Source organism: Mytilus californianus, unplaced genomic scaffold (assembly GCF_021869535.1).
Source record: "Mytilus californianus isolate M0D057914Y unplaced genomic scaffold, xbMytCali1.0.p SCAF_1, whole genome shotgun sequence".
NCBI lineage: Eukaryota > Metazoa > Mollusca > Bivalvia > Mytilida > Mytilidae > Mytilus > Mytilus californianus.
The window spans coordinates 66,601,777-66,623,938 of NW_026262581.1; the positions used below are offsets into that span (position 1 = coordinate 66,601,777).

General features: G+C 34.0%; 1 protein-coding gene across 4 annotated transcripts in view; it reads right to left on the bottom strand.

Moving 5' to 3' along the window:
* Nucleotides 1-22,162, bottom strand: part of LOC127722682 (L-tyrosine decarboxylase-like) — a 69,994-nt gene that overhangs the window by 21,710 nt on the left and 26,122 nt on the right. For 2 of the 4 annotated variants that reach the window (XM_052229338.1, XM_052229337.1), the window contains exons 2-3: nucleotides 5,900-6,211; nucleotides 2,684-2,995 (exon numbers count right to left, since the gene is read on the bottom strand). In XM_052229338.1, the coding sequence (XP_052085298.1) occupies nucleotides 2,684-2,995; nucleotides 5,900-6,184 (597 nt within the window). In that variant the 5' untranslated portion in view covers nucleotides 6,185-6,211. Of the gene's footprint in view, nucleotides 1-2,683; nucleotides 2,996-5,899; nucleotides 6,212-15,532; nucleotides 15,978-22,162 lie in introns of those variants that run through there. The other 2 variants (XM_052229336.1, XM_052229339.1) reach the window with 2 other exon arrangements.

Below are 22,162 nucleotides of genomic sequence, written 5' to 3' on the forward strand. Positions count from 1 at the left end.
CGTATAGACTAGAATACACATGAAATGCTGATATATATTATCGAGTTCATGCATTGTTTATTGTTTATTTCAGACATATTGTAATATGGATATACGTTATAAATCATATTTAAGAATTTGAGTCAGTCGCTGAACATGAATTTGACAGCTAATGCCCCTTTCACGTATAAGTTGTTTCAGTTGTAATTTGTCTTCTCAATCGTTTGTTTTTATCAAACTGTTTGTATATATTTGTATATTGGCCTCACACTTGTATTCGGAAATGTACTAAGGATTTATAGTTAATAAGGGTCTGATCCCGGATCCCGCTTATTGTATTGTCAGATTGCTGTATCCCGCTTATAATTGTAATAATAACGTTTGTAATTTCACGTGTCCAGCCAGATTCGTTTCCCGTTTTCACGCACAATAATTTGACTTTCACGAGTCACGCTTAAAAAAAAATCGGCCAATCCCGCGTCACGCTTAGACCCTAACGAGACCCACTTAATATTACTGAAAATGAATTAAATTGGTCATGTCCAAGGCGAGACAGGATGCATATACCATTTTGCTGTTGGTATGACTGACATAAATTCTCAAATATCAATGATTATAGCCGATTATAACATTTCTTTTTATGTCAGTAATCCGGTGTGTGTTACTAGGAGAATTGAAACTGATTTACTTTTTGGAGCACCTGAGTTTATCGATTTTGTTTTCGCGCATACGTAGTGGAAAATTATGTTTTCCGGTTTGTGTTTCCGTCCGTTTATCCATCCGTGCTTTATCAGGTTTATGTTTTGGTTTAAGATAAGTTCATTTTTGGTTTAAGATAAGTTATGGTTTGGTTTTAGATAAGTTATGGTTTGGTTTAAGATAAGTTAAGGTTTGGTTTAAGATAAGTTAAGGTTTGGTTTAACATAAGTTAAGTTTTTGTTTAATGTAGTTTGTGTTGATACTTTGAGAAACTTCATACACACATCCAATGTGAAGTGAACTGTTTAATATGTAAATAGTAAGTTTATTGTCCCCCGAGGTGCAACTATTGCCCTGAGGCGTAGCTGAGGGCAATAGTTGTATCCGAGGGAACAATAAACTTACTATTCTACGAATATCCAGTCACTAAGTGTTTTATTATACCGAAAGAAACAACAGACAATAAATGTCAGGGCTAAATCAACTATCGTAATATAAAAAGCAGAAACACAACCATACTGTTTAACGTTTACTTTATATATATTCTGAATGGTAAGACCCTAGATACAATAGGTAAAACGCGACGTCGCAACTCCCGCGGTATTATAAACATCCTCCAATCCCATAGCTGCATTTAAAATTCCGCGAAATATAATGACGCTTGCGGTCAAATAGTTTTATCGAGGTCCAATGGTTGGAAACTATTGACCTCTCAAATAGTTCAACACTTGCAATTTGAAAAATAGTCAAAATATTGTGTACTTATTTTATATAGAAAATAAATGTGGATAGTGTCCACATGTGGACACAGATGATGCCCCCGCCTGCATATCATATAGTTATAAAGGGACATAACTGAAGAAATTTGAACTTGATCTGAGTTTTGTGGTAATAAGCATTGTGTGTAAGTCTCATAACATTTGGTTGAGGCTAACTTAAGTAGAGAACAGAAACTAAAAATTTAGCAATTTTTCTATTTGTAAACACGCATAACTCTAGAACGGTTGTGTATAAGTTTTATAACATTTGGTTGAGACAAACTAAAAAATTCAGCATTTTTTATGTTTATAAAGGGACATAACTCAAGAAAGGTAAAAGTGTTGCCACCAAATTTCGTACTTAATCTGTATTATGTAGTAATAAGCATTGTGTATGAGTTTCATAACATTTGGTTGAGGCAAACTAAAGTTAGAAAACGGAAACAAAAAATTTGTACTTGATCATAGTTTTGTGGTAATGAATATTGTGTATAGGTTTCATAATGTTTGGTTGGGGCAAACTAAAGTTACAGAATGGAAACTAAAAATTTTGCAATCTTTCGATTTATAAAGGGGCATAACTCAATAATGGTTAAAGTGACACTTCCCAAATTCAACTTGATCTGTGTTTTATCAGTGGAAGTAAAATTAAACATTGCATTGTATAAAGCATTGATTGTAGTTGATTCAACTATAATCATGGACAAAGGAAGACAACTCCAATTTTAAGAATTACTTGATATTTAGAAGAAAATAAAAAATTTGCAATTTTTCCATTTTTAAAGGGGCATAACTCTAGAACGGTTAAAGTGACGCCACCAAAATTCAAATTTGCTCTGTGTTTTGTGGTAATAAGCATTGTGTATAAGTTTCATAACATTTGGTTGAGGCAAACTTAAGTAAGAGAACAGAAACTAAAAATCTTGCAATTTTTCCATTTATAAAGGGGCATAACTCTAGAACGGTTAAAGTGACGCCACCAAAATTCAAACTTGATCTGTGTTTTGTGGTAATAAGCATTGTGTATAAGTTTCATAACATTTGGTTGAGGCAAACTCAAGTTAGAGAACGGAAACCAATTTTGGGACGTACGGACAGACGTACGTACAGACGGACAAGGGTAAAACTTAATGCCCCCTCCGCTACGGCGGGGGCATAATGATTACTGAGGTATAATAACATCTTTTATTACATTGATTGTGTCTGTCCTTTCCAGTCCATTAAGCGTCTATTTCTATTTGCCTTACCTTGTTATTAGGCAAAGCTATTCCAGGATTCTCTGCAATAACCTTTCGAACAACAAGAGGGAAAAACTTGATATTTTGTGCTGCCCACAGAGCTTCGATGTTAGCTACTGTACCCCCACAAGTGATGTGAACCCATGGTTTAGGTGTACTGTGTGTCTCGTATCCAAGCATTTCACATAGTTGTTCTCCAACTTCAACTTCCATGGCAGTGGTTACAGGCCCTCCAGCACAGTCGATGTTATTGGAATTATAAAGTATATCCGCTAAGTACCCAAGTGTTCCCGATAATGTTGTGTCGCTAACTGGTAGGCCCTAAAATCAATTTCGACATTATATTTATAGAGATAAAAAAATATTCTCAAATAATGATTGTACAGATTAATGACTGTATTTCTTATGTAAATAAAATGCTCCGCTGGGCGCAGCTTGATACGACCGCAGAGGTCGAACCCTGAACAGTTGGGGCAAGTATGGACACAACATTCAAGCTTGATACAGCACTGAATTTGGATTGTGATTAAATATTTGACACATCATAGGTTTCTGACACAGAATGAATGTGGTCTAAGAACTTAAAAATTTAATTTACCTATTCAAACCATATCATTATTATTTGCTTTTATATATAAATCAGAAATAACCAATTTAAAATGGAAAATTTTAAAGACAAAAAAAGGAACTAGAGGCTCTCCAGAGCCTGTGTCGATCACCTGATTCAACTTTGGTTTTGGAAATCATGTAAAAATAGATTAAAATCATAACAGATACCCTAATAATGAGTGAGGCCAAATTTGGTTTAATATTGGTCCTGTAATTTAATAAAAAATCCTGGTGGCCATCTTGAACAGTAAATTGGCAACAAATTAGCAACACTTAATCAGCACCTCATAAAAAACATTTATGCCATGTTTTGGTTTCATTCCATTCAGTGCACCTCTAGAAGAAGCATTTGTATGTATTTCCCATAGGGTCTTATGTTAAAGGAAGTCCCCCCATTGGCAGCCATCATGGATGAAGGATCAGCTTCAAAGTTACAAAACTTAGTCAGCACCTCATAAGAAACATTCATGCCATGTTTGGTTTCAATCCATTCAGTATGTGGTTCTCTAAAAGAAGACATTTGTATGTATTGTCCATAGGGTCCCATGTTAAACATTGTCCCCATCTGGCAGCCATCATGGATGAAGGATCAGCTTCAAAGTAACAACACTTGGTCAGCACCTCAAAAGGAACATGCATGCCATGTTTGGTTTCATTCCATTCAGTGGTTCTCTAAAAGAAGACGTTTTTATGTATTTCCCATAGGATCCCATGTTAAACTAAGTCCCCCGCTGGCAGCCATCTTGGATTATGGATCCGCTTCAAAGTAACAACACTCGGTCAGCACCTCATAAGGAACATTCATGCCATGTTTGGTTTCATTCCATTCAGTGGTTCTCTAAAAGGAGACATTTGTATGTATTTCTCATAGGATCCCATGTTAAACTAAGTCCCCTGCTGGCGGCCATCTTGGATTATGAATCGGCTGCAAAGTAACAACACTTGGTCAGCACCTCATAAGGAACATTCATGCCATGTTTGGTTTCATTCCATTCAGTGGTTCTCTTAATGAAGACATTTGTTTGTATTTCCCTTAGGGTCCTATGTTAAACTAAGTCCCCTGCTGGCGGCCATCTTGGATTATGGATCGGCTTCAAAGTAAAAACACCCTGTCAGCACCTCATAAGGAACATTCATACCATGTTTGGTTTCATTCCATTCAGTGGTTCTCTAAAAGAAGACATTTGTATGTATTTCCCATAGGGTCCTATGTTAAACTAAGTCCCCCGCTGGCGGCCATCTTGGATGATGGATCTGCTACAAAGTAACAACACTTGGTCAGCACCTCATAAGGAACATTCATGCCATGTTTGGTTTTATTCCATTCAGTGGTTCTCTAGAAGAAGTTCAAAATGTAAAAAGTTAACGCCGACGCCGGAACACGACGGACGCCAAGTGATGAGAAAAGCTCACTTGGCCCTTCGGGCCAGGTGAGCTAAAAAAAGGAAACCCCCCCCAATTTTTTGAACCCCCTTATGGTTCATCACCCCCAAACTCAATCCCAGCCTTCCCTTTGTGGTATGGTTCCTTGCAGTACAATTTCAGAGAGATCCATACACTTGAACACAAGTTATTGTCTGGAAACTAGAAAAATGCTTGTTTTTTGGCCCCAAATTCCTAAACTTTTTGGGTAATTACCCCCAAACTCAATTCCAACTTTTCCTTTGTGATATGGAACCTTGTAGTACAATTTCAGAAAGATTCATACACTTATATTGATCTGATAGTTTCCCACATGGAAACTTCTTATGGATTCCATCTGACCACATGTCTCAAACAAACCTGAAAATATCTACAGAAACTTTCCTCAACAAAAAAATATAATCCAAAACATAAAATATAAGATGTAAGGATAACAATATTTATCCATGAAACCATTTTGGCAAAACAATTTCAATGATGTTGAAGGATCCTCTCTGCAAACATTTTCACGTCCACTCTCATCGGCATGCTCGACTCATCGATCTGTGAAAGAAGAGTGTGCCATATTCCGATGTAAATAAACTACGATTCACACCTCCTGTTTACAGCCAGAGTTCCATTTTACGATACACTTACGATGATACACAGTGTGTAACTTGCGATCAACTTAGTAGTCCTTTACGATGCCTTTGTGAAACACACGTAACGTGAACGTAGAACCACACGTAAACGGATCGTAAAATGATACGGTGGTCGTAAGTTAAGAAGGCTTTGTGAAACGGTGGCCAGGACTTTATTCTTTATATTTTTAAAAAATCTCAATTACAATACCAAACGATATTGTATTTTCCTAAACGATAGTCTTACATAAACAAGTCAGGTACAAGATATATTCTAAATCTACTGACAGACTTCATACATGGAAGAAGCTAGCATTATCCATTAACTTCACGTTCCCCTATAGATGTCCTCTCAATAAACAATTGAAGTTTAGTGACAACGAGTATGTTGAACACATCTATCCCATTGAACTTGAAATAAAGGATACCACAGATACAGTCAAGTCTGTTAATCTTTACGCCACTTATTCTTCACTGATGTAAAATTAATCAACAAAATATAAAATCACAAGATGAAACGGAAATTTATATCAGAAAATAAAAAAAATAATTAGAAGTAGTTCTAGTTACATACCACAATTCTTGTGCTCGCAAAATTTGGAGATTTTTGTAATTCCTGGCATATTTTCCCCAATTCTTTTTCCAACTTCTCAATATGGTTCTTATACGCTTCACTTTGCCTGACGTCTTCTGTTATGCATCCTCGATCTAATGGGAATAATCTTTGTCGAAAGTTTGCAGTTTCAGAAAACGAATATACAGATAGTTTTTGCAATATGTCGATATTTTCTAATTTTGGCCCAAGGAACCATGCAGCCAGTGTTTCAATTTGAAGACGTTCAGAGGAGGTATCGTCCATAATGTCACCAATACTGTATATCCTTTGCTGAAAGTTTAATTAAAGCTATAAGAAAACTTCAAAGTCAAGATCTAATAGTAATTTCAAAGAATCATCATCAGATGTTTTCAAAATCCCATTTCGACAATACACCTTATCGCTATTTATCCGCCATTACTGGACATCACACAAGTTCCCGTAAAATTTTGACGTCATAATAGAAAATATCTGACGCCACAATGGAAAAGTGATTGTTGTATGACGTCAAAAGTTCGAGCGGGACAGATTCTTGGGTCAAGCGGGAATAGCGATAAGGTGTATTGTACTGGTGTACGTAGTATTTTTTCAAATATACAGATGTAGGACTCAAATCTATGGTGGGTTCCAGATCTATGGCAAATTTCTGCAAATTCCTAATCTATGGTAAATATGATGTCACAAACGCCAAACAAATCACAAATCTATGGCAGTATTTTGTTTTCTCCAAATCTATGGCAGATTTGGATACTACGTAATTTTCCGTCACAATTAAATAACGTCATGTAACGTCGAAGCTGCCGCTGACGACGACGGTTTTGTTATACAAAAGGAAAGGAAAAAGATCGAAAAGCAAGTTTGCAAGGATCCAAATTAATAAATAAATTATAAATCAGAATTGTGTTTGTTTCTACCCTTGTTTTCTTCTTCTCGTGTTGCTGGTGTTGGCATCACCCTTAATTGTACGAGCTTTTACCGTGCATTTTGGTTTGCTGTTGTGTGTTTTCTGTGCTATTTTTTGTATTCCTATGATCTCTTTAATTTTCTGTAAGAAGTAACACAACATGAAGTATTTTGTCAGCTATACAACAGTGAATACTGTTGTGCCACGATTATTTACAGTATTCTTTTAATAATAACCTTCATTCATTGCTTTTCATTTGTATTTCCCGGTGTATATTTTCCGCAAAACTAGGTCATACATATTTTCACTTTTGTACACTTGCTTGTTATGCGGAATGATTTTCTATAGTTACAACATAATTACCTTATTCAAAAGTTATTAATGCATCCTATTTTATCCATAGTTATCCTTTTATAATGTTAGAATTATCCAAAATCATACTTGTCAAGTTAAAGGCCATTTTGGTTTACTTTCACAATTGTGTACACGCGTACTATTTTTAGGTGTATTGATTAACTTGATCTTTCAAACGTTTAGAGAAAAGTATAGTCAGTTTCAAATTATAGCCGCTGGCGAACAGCTGAGTTTCAGACAGTGACCCAGAATTATTTATTCAGGTATTTTGGCACACACTGCAATTCTATTTAATTGATTTATTAATAACTATTGTTAATGATATTAGCTTTTAATAAAGCTGCTTTTATTTATTTAAACAAATCTTATTTCTTGATTATCCAAAGTTTGGACTTCAAAACAGTTTTATTACTTTGACTTTAATTGATATTTGTATAATATCTGCCAAACCATTTACAATAACGGTTGGCGTTTCAATTGGTGGCAGCGGTAAAAACATCATTTAAAAAAAAAAAAAAAAAAAAGGAAGGAAAAAAGTAATACATAAAAAAAAAAAAAAAAAAAACAACATACAAATCAGCTTATATTGAAACTCAAAGTGTGGTTTTCATATAAAATTATTGAACACCAAGAGTTATTGAAATTCAAGGTGTATTTTTCCATATAAAATACTGAACACCAAGAATTATTGAAATTCAAGGTGCATTTTTCCATATAAATTATTGAACACCAAGAGTTGTTGAAATTCAAGGTGTATTTTTCCATATAAAATATTGAACACCAAGAGTTATTGAAATTCAAGGTGTATTTTTCCATATAAAATATTGAACACCAAGAATTATTGAAATTCAAGGTGTATTTTTCCATATAAATTATTGAACACCAAGAGTTATTGAAATTCAAGGTGTATTTTTTCCTTATAAATTATTGAACACCAAGAGTTATTGAAATTCAAGGTGTATTTTTTCCTTATAAATTATTGAGCTCCAAGAGTTATTGAAATTCAAGGTGTATTTTTTCCTTATAAACTATAGAACACCAAGAGTTATTGAAACTCAAGGTGTTTAATTCCATATAAAATAATTGAACACTAAGAGTTACTGAAACACAAAGTGTATTTTTCTTAAAATATTTTAATAACATTAAAGGTAACTGAAATTAAGTATTAATTCAGTCTGGTATATTAAATATGAATTTAAGACACAGACAATTACCACTTCCAATGTTTTTAAATAATAGAGGGGGAGGGTCCCCAAGAGCTCCCTTATATAGTGTTAATTCCAATTTTTCGGACTTAACAAGAGAAAATGAGACACAATTTGTTTCAAATAGTGGGTTATCAAATATGCCAAGTTTACATGGTTCTTCAAGTCAACTTACCTTGCCTGCTTTAACCAGTAATAATTCATTAAATGAACCGGGGGTGTCAATGATAAGAGGCAGTGCACAGAGCATTAATGTTCCTGTACAGAGTGCACTGAGCACAACTGTACAACATCAGAGTGCACCAAGCACATATATTCAAACTCAAGGTGCACCTAGCACATGTATTTCATCACAAAGTGCATTGAGCACTGGTCATTATACCCAAAGTGCACTGAGCACTGGTCATTATATCCAAAGTGCACTGAGTACTGGTCCTTATACCCAAAGTGCACTGAGCACTGGTCCATATACACAAAGTGCACTGAGCACTGGTCCATATAACCAAAGTGCACAGAGCATTGGTTCATATACCCAAAGTGCAACAAGCACATTTGTTCAAAACAGTAGCGCTTCAAACACTTATGCAAAAGTACAAGGTGTACCAAGTACATGGTCCTTTTCCACGGGAGGAATAAGCACATCTTATGCATCTAATCCATTTCATGATCAGACAAAGACGGCTAATATACCACAAATTACATCATTCAGTGACACCAGTTTCAACAGACCAATCAGCCATAATAATGGTGATGACCAACAAGAAGTATTTAAATTGAGAGAGAAAATAAGGGAAATTGAAAATGAAAGAGATTATTACAGACAGCAGAATAACCAACCAGATAATACAAGACAGCAAAATTTTCAATCAGGAAATACAAGACAGCAGAATATCCAACCAGATAATGCAAGACAGCAAAATTTTCAAATTGAAAATGAAAGAGATTATTACAGACAGCAGAATAACCAACCAGATAATATAAGACAGCAAAATTTTCAATCAGAGAATACAGGACAGCAAAATTTTCAACCAAATTATACTAGACAGCAAAACAACCAAATGAGATACAGAACAGACTCCACATCTAGCATGCAAGATAGTTATCACTCAAGACTACCATTCTACAATGGAAGAAGTGACTGGAGTACATTTCAGATGCAATTTGAAATAATTGCTGAAAGAAATAATTGGGACCCAAGACGTCAAGCTGAGGAAATATTACTGGTGCTTAAAGATGAAGCTGCAAAATTTGCATCAGAGCTACCGTATGAAACAAGGAGCTCGTTTCGACTTTTATCCAAAGATATGGAAAGAAGATTTGGAGATAACAAGCTGCCTGAAACCTACAGAAAAGAGTTGCAATTTACCAGAAAAAATTACAAGGAGTCAGTAAATGAATATGCTGCTCGCATTCAGACAATGGTCAGGAAGGCATATCCAGGCATGGATAATCAACTATTCAACAATATTTCAATTGAACATATGTTAAATGGATTAAATGATCAAAGTATTGCCTATGATGTATTGACAAAAAGACCTAAAACTATGGAGGAAACAATCAATCTTGTAGCATGGCATACTACATGCAAAAATGGATTGAGAAGCAAAACTCAAATAAGGCAAATTGAAATTGAAGAAGAAGAAACGTCTTTTGATGCTGATCAGTCTGATGACATAGAAGTGAGACGAGTTGGAGGTAAACGATTTGTAACAGAGGAGCGTCTTAATCAGTTTGGTAGAGAGATGAAAGAAAGTATCACGACTGAAGTAACCAAGTCTATTGAGAACATAATGAACACAAGACTACCAACATCAAATACATACCAGCCTAAGAAGAATTTTAACAGTCAAAATTCAAGATGGCATAACAAGGACAAAAACCAGAAGCAAAACAACACAAGATGCTATGCATGTAATGAAGAAGGACATTATGCAAGGTCATGTCCTAACCAGAAACAGACACAAGGACAGGTTTCAGACAGAAATCCGTTAAACTAAATCGGGCTGAGACTAATGGCCAAGTGTCAGCCCGCAATTGCAAAATTAAAACAGACTTAGTAGATATAAACCAGACAAATGAGGATCAAGTAGATAGAAACATTGAATGTGTGTTTCTTGGTAAGGGGATTGAAAATCAAATGGTGAACTCTGCCAGTAAGAAAGAAAGTACAGATTTTGTTGCTGAGCCTATACCGGAGGACCAAGGTCTCTCTTTAAATGGTGATAGTGGTCAGGATACAGGTGCTGAAAAGGACGTGATATTTAACAATAAAGAGGAAATTGTAATTGATCGCGTAACAGCAGCCAGTATTAAGGTACCAATGGAAGTCAGTAATAAAAAAAATAAAAGCTGTAATTGATACTGGAGCAGAAGTTACTGTTTTAAATGAAGACATATTTTTCCGCCTTCCAAAAACAAGCAGATCAAAGTTGAAACCAGCACTGAAAAAACTAGTTGTTGCCGAAGCAGGGAAGCAATTGGGAACAAAAGGTATAGCAGCAGTGACGTTAACACTTGGAGACTCAAAGTTTGTCTGGGATGTATATGTAGCAACAATTGGTGATGATTTGTTGCTAGGCTGTGATGTCCTTGATGAAATGGATATAACAGTAAACTCTAGAAAAGGAATTCAACTGAATGGAAAATGGATTGAGTGTGAAGTTAACCGCAAGTCAGACATGATAGCAAGAGTGGTTTTAACTGAAAATGTAACCGTTCCAGCCAATTCTGAGATGATATTATTTGGTGGGAGTGATAATACTGATGCTATAGATACCAGATATACCATGCTTCAACCAGTGGTTGAGGATAATCGGAAAATTATGGTTGCACAAATCCTTGTTGACCCTTTTGAAAAAATCATCCCCGTTAGACTGGTCAATATGGAGGACCACCCTGTACAGTTGAAAAGAAATTATTTAATAGGAGAGTTACATCCAGTTACAAATATTACACAGTTTGATGACATCCAAAACAGTACAAAACCTTTGGACGATAATACCAAGAATATCTGCAAGTTGCACAATTTGAAGATGAATATGAGCCTTACAGATGAACCAGTAGGTATTCCTGATGACTGGAATAGTACCATTCGGAAATGTAAAGCAGAAAATTCCTTGGAGATGGATGATAAATGCAGAAATGAGGCCAAAATTCCTGCATTACCAGATCATCTTAAGGATTTATTTGAAAGAAGTAGTAAAAACATAGCAAATGAAGAGACCAAACGAAAGCTTTCAGATATGCTCCTCAAGAACAGCAAGGCATTTGCTGGTTCTAAAACTGATGTTGGAACATGTTCCTTTATAAAGCATAGAATAGACACAGCTGGTGCAGCACCAGTAAGACAGCCACTTAGGACACCAATAGGATTTGAGAATGAAGAATTTGAGAACTTACAAGATCAACTTAAGACGGGAGTTATCAAACCATCAAAATCAGCATGGGCTTCACCTGTAGTACTTGTTCGGAAGAAAGACAACTCTGTGCGCTGGTGTGTGGATTTTCGCAGAGTCAACGATCTTACAATTAAAGATGCCTACCCAATTCCTCGCATAGATATGTGCCTTGATTGTCTAGCGTCAGCGTCCATATTTTCATGTCTCGATCTTCAAAGTGGTTATTGGCAGTTACTGGTAGAAGAATCAGACCAACCAAAGACTGCATTTATTACCAAGTATGGCCTGTATGAATATACAAAGATGCCTTTTGGACTCTGCAATGCCCCAAGCACTTTCCAGAGATGCATGGAGTTGATATTTAGAGGACTTCAATGGCAAACACTCCTGATATATCTCGATGACATTATAATTTTTAGTTCTGATGAAGAAGAACATCTTAAAAGACTAGATGAAGTTTTTTCAAGACTTATAAATGCAGGGCTCAAGCTTAAACCATCTAAATGTGATCTGTTAAGAGAAGAAATATTATACCTAGGCCATGTGGTAGGAAAAGAGGGAATAAAGCCAAATCCAAAGATAGTACAGTCCGTACATAGCTGGAAAGTTCCATCAACAGCAAAAGAGATTCAACAATATCTTGGTCTATGTAATTATTACAGGCAGTATATATTCAAATTTAGTGACATTGCAGCTCCACTCAGTCATCTTACCAGAAAAGATGTACTTTTTAAATGGACACATCCCTGTAAAGAATCTTTTGAAAAATTGAAAAACGCACTGACAACATCACCAATATTGGCATACCCACAATCAGATGGAATGTTTATATTGGACACAGATGCATCTAATATAGGTATTGGCGCTGTGCTGTCTCAAATCCAAGAAAACAAAGAAAAGGTTATATCATATGCATCAAAGAAGCTAGACAGGGTACAACAGAGGTATAGTGTCACAAGACGAGAACTACTTGCAGTTGTCACATTTATACAGCAATTTCGGCACTATTTGCTTGGAAGAAAATTTTTGCTGAGAACAGACCATGGATCATTAAGATGGATATTTGCATTTAAAGACCCTCAGGGACAGTTAGCACGATGGATTGAAAGTCTTAGTCAATACAATTTTGACATTCAACACCGTCCAGGTACAAAACATTTGAATGCTGATGCAATGTCTAGAAATTCTAATGAAAATGATCTTTGTATACATTTGAAAGAGGGAAATCTTGATTCCAGTTGCACTGAATGTATTGAATGGAAACAAGAATGGTCAGAATTTAGAAAAAAGGTTGATAATGTAAAGAATTTAACTGATAAACCTATGATAAGGAATGTAACACAGTCAAGCCATAGTCATTGTTCCAGTTGGCTAACTAAATACACAGAAAAAGAGATGAGTACATTCCAGAAAGAAGACCCAGATTACAGTTTTTTACATAAATGGATGGATGAAGAAGAAACACCAGATAGAGATAAATGTGCCAGTTTCAGCCCAGCAGTAAGACATTATTGGCTGAATTGGAGTAATATTGTCCGTATTGGTGGAGTAATATACCAAAAATGGAGAGAAGTTAAAAGTGAACAAGATCACTTACAACTTCTAGTACCAGCTGTTATAAAGAAAGAAATAATAATCAGCTGTCACGATACTGCATATTCTGGTCATTTTGGTATTAAGAAATCAGTCCAGAAAATGAAAAATTATTTTACATGGTATCAAATGACAAAAGACGTCAGAATACACATAGAAAATTGTGTAATTTGTACTAAAAGAAAAAGTAGAAAATCAAAAGCTGGGTTGGTTGATTATAGAGTGGGTTACCCTTTAGACAGAGTTAGTATTGATGTAATTGGACCTTTACCACAAACACAGAGGAGAAATAAATATTTATTGGTAATAGGAGATAATTTCACCCGTTGGATGGAAGTTTATCCTTTGCCACATCAAAAGGCTGATATTGTGGCACATAAGTTTGTAATGGAATTTATAACGAGATTTGGAATACCACTAGAACTGCACAGTGACCAAGGCAGCAATTTCCAGAGTGAATTGTTTAACGCTGTCTGTAGCATATTAGAAATAACAAAGACCCGGACAACACCTTACCATCCTGCCTCAAATGGGCTTATTGAGAGGTTTAATCGTACCCTGGCAGGAATGATAAAAAGTTTCATCAACAAGAATGCTACAGACTGGGATGTAAACATCAATCTACTACTGGCAGCTTATCGTAGTACACCACATCCTGCTACAGGCTTCTCACCTAATTTTTTAATGCTAGGTCGAGAAATAAGTATTCCAATAAAATTGATATATCCACTGCCAGACCAGAAATATGAAGGGCAAAATGAGTATGCTCTAGATCTTCAAGATAGATTACAAGATATGTATCATATTGCCAGGAAACATCTCAAGACCAATGCAGAACGACTTAAAAAGAATCATGACACTAGACTGACAAAACATATATATAAAAAGGGAGATCTTGTATATAAATTTGACAAAACTATAAAACAAAAATTTAAATCCCCATGGCTTGGTCCCTATTTTATTTCAAAAGTTTTGAGCACAGTGGTCTATGAAATCTGTTTTAAATCTAGAAATGAAGTTGTTCATATAGATAAATTAAAACCGTATGTAGGTGAAATACCAGACTGGGTTAATAGAAAACTCAATCAATTAGAATAAATGTTATGTTAAGAGTAAACATACACATTTTATACATGTATTTATTTATTCCTGTATAAAAATAATATTTTAGACTTGTTAATTTTATAAAGTATTAAGTATTGATTAATTTTATTCTTACAGAATTATGGTACTGTTTCAATGTTCGAAGTGTCCTTTCCGAGGAAATACGAAAAACACAATTCAACATTTTATAATTAAACATGCTTCGGTTGACCGAGTCCCATTTGTATGCAAAACCTGTAACTTTAAAACAATTTCCCATGCTAAATGGCAAAGACATTTAAAGGATCTTAAAAAACCTCATGTTAACAAAGAACATATTTGTATGAAAAGTATTAATCCTTATGTGGTGATTGTGGGTGAAGACATTACAGAAATTGAATCAACATGTATAAATGACAAAATATTTATACAAGAAGAAGAGGAGATTGAAATTGTGGAAGTAAATATTGACCCCAAAGATGAACAAATTTTGGAATTAGAGAATAAATTGGTAGAAATGAAATCAACACATGAAAATCAACTTAAAGACTTAGAAGAAAAGCATACATTTGAGTGCCTTCGATTTGGGAATTTTATAGAGAGACTGGAAAAGAGGAAGACAGATCTTAAAGAAGAAGTGAGAAAACTCCAAAATAGATTAACCGAGACTCAACCCAAATCCTCTAAGAAGATCAGAAGTTCTGTTTGTGTCATTGAATCAAGAAAATAGAAAGAACTTTTTAATTATATTGAACTTTTTAAAATGAATGAGACTTATTGTGATATATACATGTATATTGTTTTACTGTTATATATGTATGCTTCTTATGTTGAAAAATTGAATATATATTCATTTTATTTCATGTCAATTCTAGGGACAGAATTCTTTTTTCTTTGAGAGGAGCAGTGTTGTGCCACGATTATTTACAGTATTCTTTTAATAATAACCTTCATTCATTGCTTTTCATTTGTATTTTCCGGTGTATATTTTCCGCGAAACTAGGTCATACATATTTTCACTTTTGTACACTTGCTTGTTATGCGGAATGAGTTTCTATAGTTACAACATAATTACCTTATTCAGAAGTTATTAATGCATCCTATTTTATCCATAGTTATCCTTTTATAATGTTAGAATTATCCAAAATCATACTTGTCAAGTTAAAGGCCATTTTGGTTTACTTTCACAATTGTGTACACGCGTACTATTTTTAGGTGTATTGATTAACTTGATCTTTCAAACGTTTAGAGAAAAGTATAGTCAGTTTCAAATTATAGCCGCTGGCGAACAGCTGAGTTTCAGACAGTGACCCAGAATTATTTATTCAGGTATTTTGGCACACACTGCAATTCTATTTAATTGATTTATTAATAACTATTGTTAATGATATTAGCTTTTAATAAAGCTGCTTTTATTTATTTAAACAAATCTTATTTCTTGATTATCCAAAGTTTGGACTTCAAAACAGTTTTATTACTTTGACTTTAATTGATATTTGTATAATATCTGCCAAACCATTTACAATAACGGTTGGCGTTTCAAATACCTGTACTATTGTAGCAAATAATCTTTCTTGAGATTTGGAAATTAAAATAAATATGACATAGATTTCTAATAGATATTAATATCGTTTTCCGCTATAAATATGTCGAATAACTGTACTGTTGGAGAAATAAGGATTTTTTTAGAAAGTCACGTGTTTGAGGCGAGTCATTGTTCATTAAAGGACTTAAATCGTCATCAGTCGAACAAGATTTATATTATTCAACGCTCAAAGGATATGTTAAAAATTCAAACTGCTTTTGTGTTGTTAAGGGACTTGGTTAAATAAAGGGTCAAACAGGTACTATGCACAGAGTAGGAAATAATTATTCTTCCGGGCACATGATTTCAACCCTAAAGTCTGTGTTCATTTAACAAACGGTTATGGATATGCTTTCTAGTAATAGTCCTAATTTGTTTTTCTTATACTGTTTTTTACTTAAAAGCAGCTCTTTTGCTACCTTTGGACATTTCGACCTCGAAATCATTGGTCAGATATGTACTGACTGGTCCGACCTTTGTAGAAAATCTGTCATAGATTAGAAATCTGGAAATCCGCAATTGATTAGGATTCTAAAAAAACTGCCATAGATTTGGGATGGCATGACGTCATATTTACCATAGATTAGGAATCTGCCATAGATCTGGAACCCGCCATAGATTTGAGTCTTACATATATAATTATACATTACACATCACTAAAGCTAAAGTTGCTTAATACAAGTTTTCATTAGTGTAAAGAGATTTTTAAATCATAAAATTTTATTTTTTTTCACTTGAACTGATGCGCCGTTGAAGCTTGAGGGTCCTAAGTTAGGTTTTTATAATGCCCGATAGGATTTTGAGAGGTTGATGAACACAATTTTAAATCGTAGAAATATTGCTTTATAGTTAAAAGATAAGACTGATTAAGCTTATTTTGACATTATTGCCTAGCTACTTTTGTTCAATACAAATTAAGATAGTAAAAGTGAAATAAGATAGAATAAAATGCTTCGCTGGGTGCAGCTTGATACGACCGCAGAGGTCGAACCCTGAACAGTTGGGGCACGTATGGTCACAACATTCAAGCTTGATACAGCTCTGAATTTGGATTGTGATTAAATATTTGACACAGCATAGGTTTCTGACACAGAAAAAATGTGGTCTAAGAACTTGATTTTTTTTAATTTACCTATTATGGTCCAATTTCCAAAATCAAAATACATATTTAGATTCAGCATATCAAAGAACCCCATATATTCAATTTTTGTTGAAATCAAACAAAGTTTAATTTTGGACCCCAACTTGGACAAACTTTAAAACTGGGCCCATAATCAAAAATCTAAATACACGGTTAGATTTGGCATATCAAAGAACCCCAATAATTCAATTTTTGATGAAATCAAACAAAGTTTAATTTTGACCCTTTTGACCTCAATATGAACCAATTTGATAGCGGGCCCAAAAATAAAAAATCTAAATACATGGTTAGATTCAGCATATCAAAGAACCCCATATATTCAATTTTTGTTGAAATCAAACAAAGTTAAATTTTGGACCCTTTTGACCTCAATATGAACCAATTTGATAGCGGGCCCAAAAATAAAAAATCTAAATACATGGTTAGATTCAGCATATCAAAGAACCCCATATATTCAATTTTTGTTGAAATCAAACAAAGTTTACTTTTGGACCCCAATTTGGACAAACTTGAAAACTGGGCCAAAAATCTAAAATCTAAATACATGTTTAGATTCAGCATATCAAAGAACCCCATATATTCAATTTTTGTTGCAATCAAACAAAGTTTAATTTTGGACCCCAACTTGGACCAACTTTAAAACTGGGCCCATAATAAAAAATCTAAACACATGTTTAGATTCAGCATATCAAAGAACCCCAAGAATTTAATTTTTGTTAAAATCAAACTCAGTTTTATTTTGGACCCTTTGGACCTTAATGTAGACCAATTTAAAAAACGGGACCCAAAATTAAAAATCTATAAACACGGTTAGATTTGGCATATCAAAGAACCCCAATAATTCAATTTTTGATGAAATCAAACAAAAACCCCAACTTGGACCAAATGAAAACTGGGCCCATAATCAAAAATCTAAACACATGTTTAGATTCAGCATATCAAAGAACCCCAAGAATTCAATTTTTGTTAAAATCAAACTCAGTTTTATTTTGGACCCTTTGGACCTTAATGTAGACCAATTTAAAAAACGGGACCCAAAATTAAAAATCTATAAACACGATTAGATTTGGCATATCAAAGAACCCCAAGAATTCAATTTTTGATGAAATCAAACAAAGTTTAATTTTGGACCCTTTTGACCTCAATATGAACCAATTTGATAGCGGGCCCACAAATAAAAAATCTAAATTCATGGTTAGATTCAGCATATCACAAAAACCCATACATTCAATTTTTGTTGAAATCAAACAAAGTTTAATTTTGGACCCCAATTTGGACCAACTTGAAAATTGGGCCCATAATCAAAAATCTAAACACGTTTAGATTCAGCATATCAAAGAACCCCAAGAATTCAATTTTTGTTAAAATCAAACTAAGTTGAATTTTGGACCCTTTGGACCTTAATGTAGACAAATTTAAAAAACTGGACTCACGGCATATCAAAGAACCCTAATAATTCAATTTTTGATGAAATCAAAGAAGTTTAATTTTGGACCCTTTTGACCTCAATATGAACCAATTTGATAGCGGGGTCCAAAAATAAATAAAATGCTTCGCTGAGCGCAGCTTGATACGACCGCAGAGGTCGAACCCTGAACAGTTGGGGCAAGTATGGACACAACATTCAAGCTTGATACAGCTCTGAATTTGGATTGTGATTAAATATTTGACACAGCATAGGTTTCTGACACAGAAAGAATGTGGTCTAAGAACTTGATTTTTTTAATTTACCTATTATGGTCCAATGTCCAAAATCAAAATACATGGTTAGATTCAGCATATCAACGAACCCGATAAATTCAATTTTTGTGGAAATCAAACAAAGTTTAATTTTGGACCCCAACTTGGACCAACTTGAAAACTGGGCCCATAATCAAAAATCTAAACACATGTTTAGATTCAGCATATCAAAGAACCCCAATAATTCAATTTTTGTTAAAATCAAACTAAATTTAATTTTGGACCCTTTGGACCTTAATATGAACCAATTTGATAGCGGGCCCACAAATAAAAAATCAAAATACATGGTTAGATTCAGCATATCAAAGAACCCCATATATTCAATTTTTGGTGAAATCAAACAAAGTTTAATTTTGGACCAACTTGAAAACTGGGCCAAAAATCTAAAATCTAAATACATGTTTAGATTCAGCATATCAAAGAACCCCACATATTCAATTTTTGTTGAAATCAAACAAAGTTTAATTTTGGGCCCCAACTTGGACCAACTTGAAAACTGGGCCCATAATCAAAAATCTAAACACATGTTTAGATTCAGCATATCAAAGAACCCCAAAAATTCAATTTTTGTTAAAATCAAACTAAATTTAATTTTGGACCCTTTGGACCTTAATGTAGACCAATTTAAAAAACGGGACCCAAAATTAAAAATCAAAATACACGGTTAGATTTGGAATATCAAAGAACCCCAATAATTCAATTTTTGATGAAATCAAACAAAGTTTAATTTTGGACCCTTTTGACCTCAATATGAACCAATTTGATAGCGGGCCCACAAATAAAAAATCTAAATTCATGGTTAGATTCAGCATATCACAAAAACCCATACATTCAATTTTTGTTGAAATCAAACAAAGTTTAATTTTGGACCCCAATTTGGACCAACTTGAAAATTGGGCCCATAATCAAAAATCTAAACACGTTTAGATTCAGCATATCAAAGAACCCCAAGAATTCAATTTTTGTTAAAATCAAACTAAGTTGAATTTTGGACCCTTTGGACCTTAATGTAGACAAATTTAAAAAACTGGACTCACGGCATATCAAAGAACCCTAATAATTCAATTTTTGATGAAATCAAAGAAGTTTAATTTTGGACCCTTTTGACCTCAATATGAACCAATTTGATAGCGGGGTCCAAAAATAAATAAAATGCTTCGCTGAGCGCAGCTTGATACGACCGCAGAGGTCGAACCCTGAACAGTTGGGGCAAGTATGGACACAACATTCAAGCTTGATACAGCTCTGAATTTGGATTGTGATTAAATATTTGACACAGCATAGGTTTCTGACACAGAAAGAATGTGGTCTAAGAACTTGATTTTTTTAATTTACCTATTATGGTCCAATGTCCAAAATCAAAATACATGGTTAGATTCAGCATATCAACGAACCCCATAAATTCAATTTTTGTGGAAATCAAACAAAGTTTAATTTTGGACCCCAACTTGGACCAACTTGAAAACTGGGCCCATAATCAAAAATCTAAACACATGTTTAGATTCAGCATATCAAAGAACCCCAATAATCCAATTTTTGTTAAAATCAAACTAAATTTAATTTTGGATTCTTTGGACCTTAATATGAACCAATTTGATAGCGGGCCCACAAATAAAAAATCAAAATACATGGTTAGATTCAGCATATCAAAGAACCCCATATATTCAATTTTTGGTGAAATCAAACAAAGTTTAATTTTGGACCAACTTGAAAACTGGGCCAAAAATCTAAAATCTAAATACATGTTTAGATTCAGCATATCAAAGAACCGCACATATTCAATTTTTGTTGAAATCAAACAAAGTTTAATTTTGGGCCCCAACTTGGACCAACTTGAAAACTGGGCCCATAATCAAAAATCTAAACATATGTTTAGATTCAGCATATCAAAGAACCCCAAGAATTCAATTTTTGTTAAAATCAAACTAAATTTAATTTTGGACCCTTTGGACCTTAATGTAGACCAATTTAAAAAACGGGACCCAAAATTAAAAATCAAAATACACGGTTAGATTTGGAATATCAAAGAACCCCAATAATTCAATTTTTGATGAAATCAAACAAAGTTTAATTTTGGACCCTTTTGACCTCAATATGCACCAATTTGATAGCGGGCCCAAAAATAAAAAATCTAAATACATGGTTAGATTCAGCATATCAAAGAACCCCATATATTCAATTTTTGTTGAAATCAAACAAAGTTAAATTTTTGACCCCAATTTGGACCAACTTGAAAACTGGGCCAAAAATCTAAAATCTAAATACATGTTTAGATTCAGCATATCAAAGAACCCCATATATTCAATTTTTGTTGAAATCAAACAAAGTTTAATTTTGGACCCCAACTTAGACCAACTGGAAAACTGGGCCCATAATCAAAAATCTAAACACATGTTTAGATTCAGCATATCAAAGAACCCCAAGAATTCAATTTTTGTTAAAATCAAACTAAGTTTAATTTTGGACCCTTTGGACCTTAATGTAGACAACTTTAAAAAACTGGACTCAAAATTAAAAATCTAAATACACAGTTAGATTTGGCATATCAAAGAACCCCAATAATTCAATTTTTTATGAAATCAAACGAAGTTTAATTTTAGACCCTTTTGACCTCAATATGAACCAATTTGATAGCGGGGTCCAAAAATAAATAAAATGCTTCGCTGAGCGCAGCTTGATACGACCGCAGAGGTCGAACCCTGAACAGTTGGGGCAAGTATGGACACAACATTCAAGCTTGATACAGCTCTGAATTTGGATTGTGATTAAATATTTGACACAGCATAGGTTTCTGACACAGAAAGAATGTGGTCTAAGAACTTGATTTTTTTTAATTTACCTATTATGGTCCAATGTCCAAACTCAAAATACATGGTTAGATTCAGCATATCAAAGAACCCCATATATTCAATTTTTGTGGAAATCAAACTAAGTTTAATTTTGGACCCTTTGGACCTTAATGTAGACCAATATAAAAAACGGGACCCAAAATTAAAAATCAAAATACACGGTTAGATTTGGAATATCAAAGAACCCCAATAATTCAATTTTTGATGAAATCAAACAAAAACCCCAACTTGGACCAAATGAAAACTGGGCCCATAATCAAAAATCTAAACACATGTTTAGATTCAGCATATCAAAGAACCCCAAGAATTCAATTTTTGTTAAAATCAAACTCAGTTTAATTTTGGACCGTTTGGACCTTAATGTAGACCAATATAAAAAACGGGACCCAA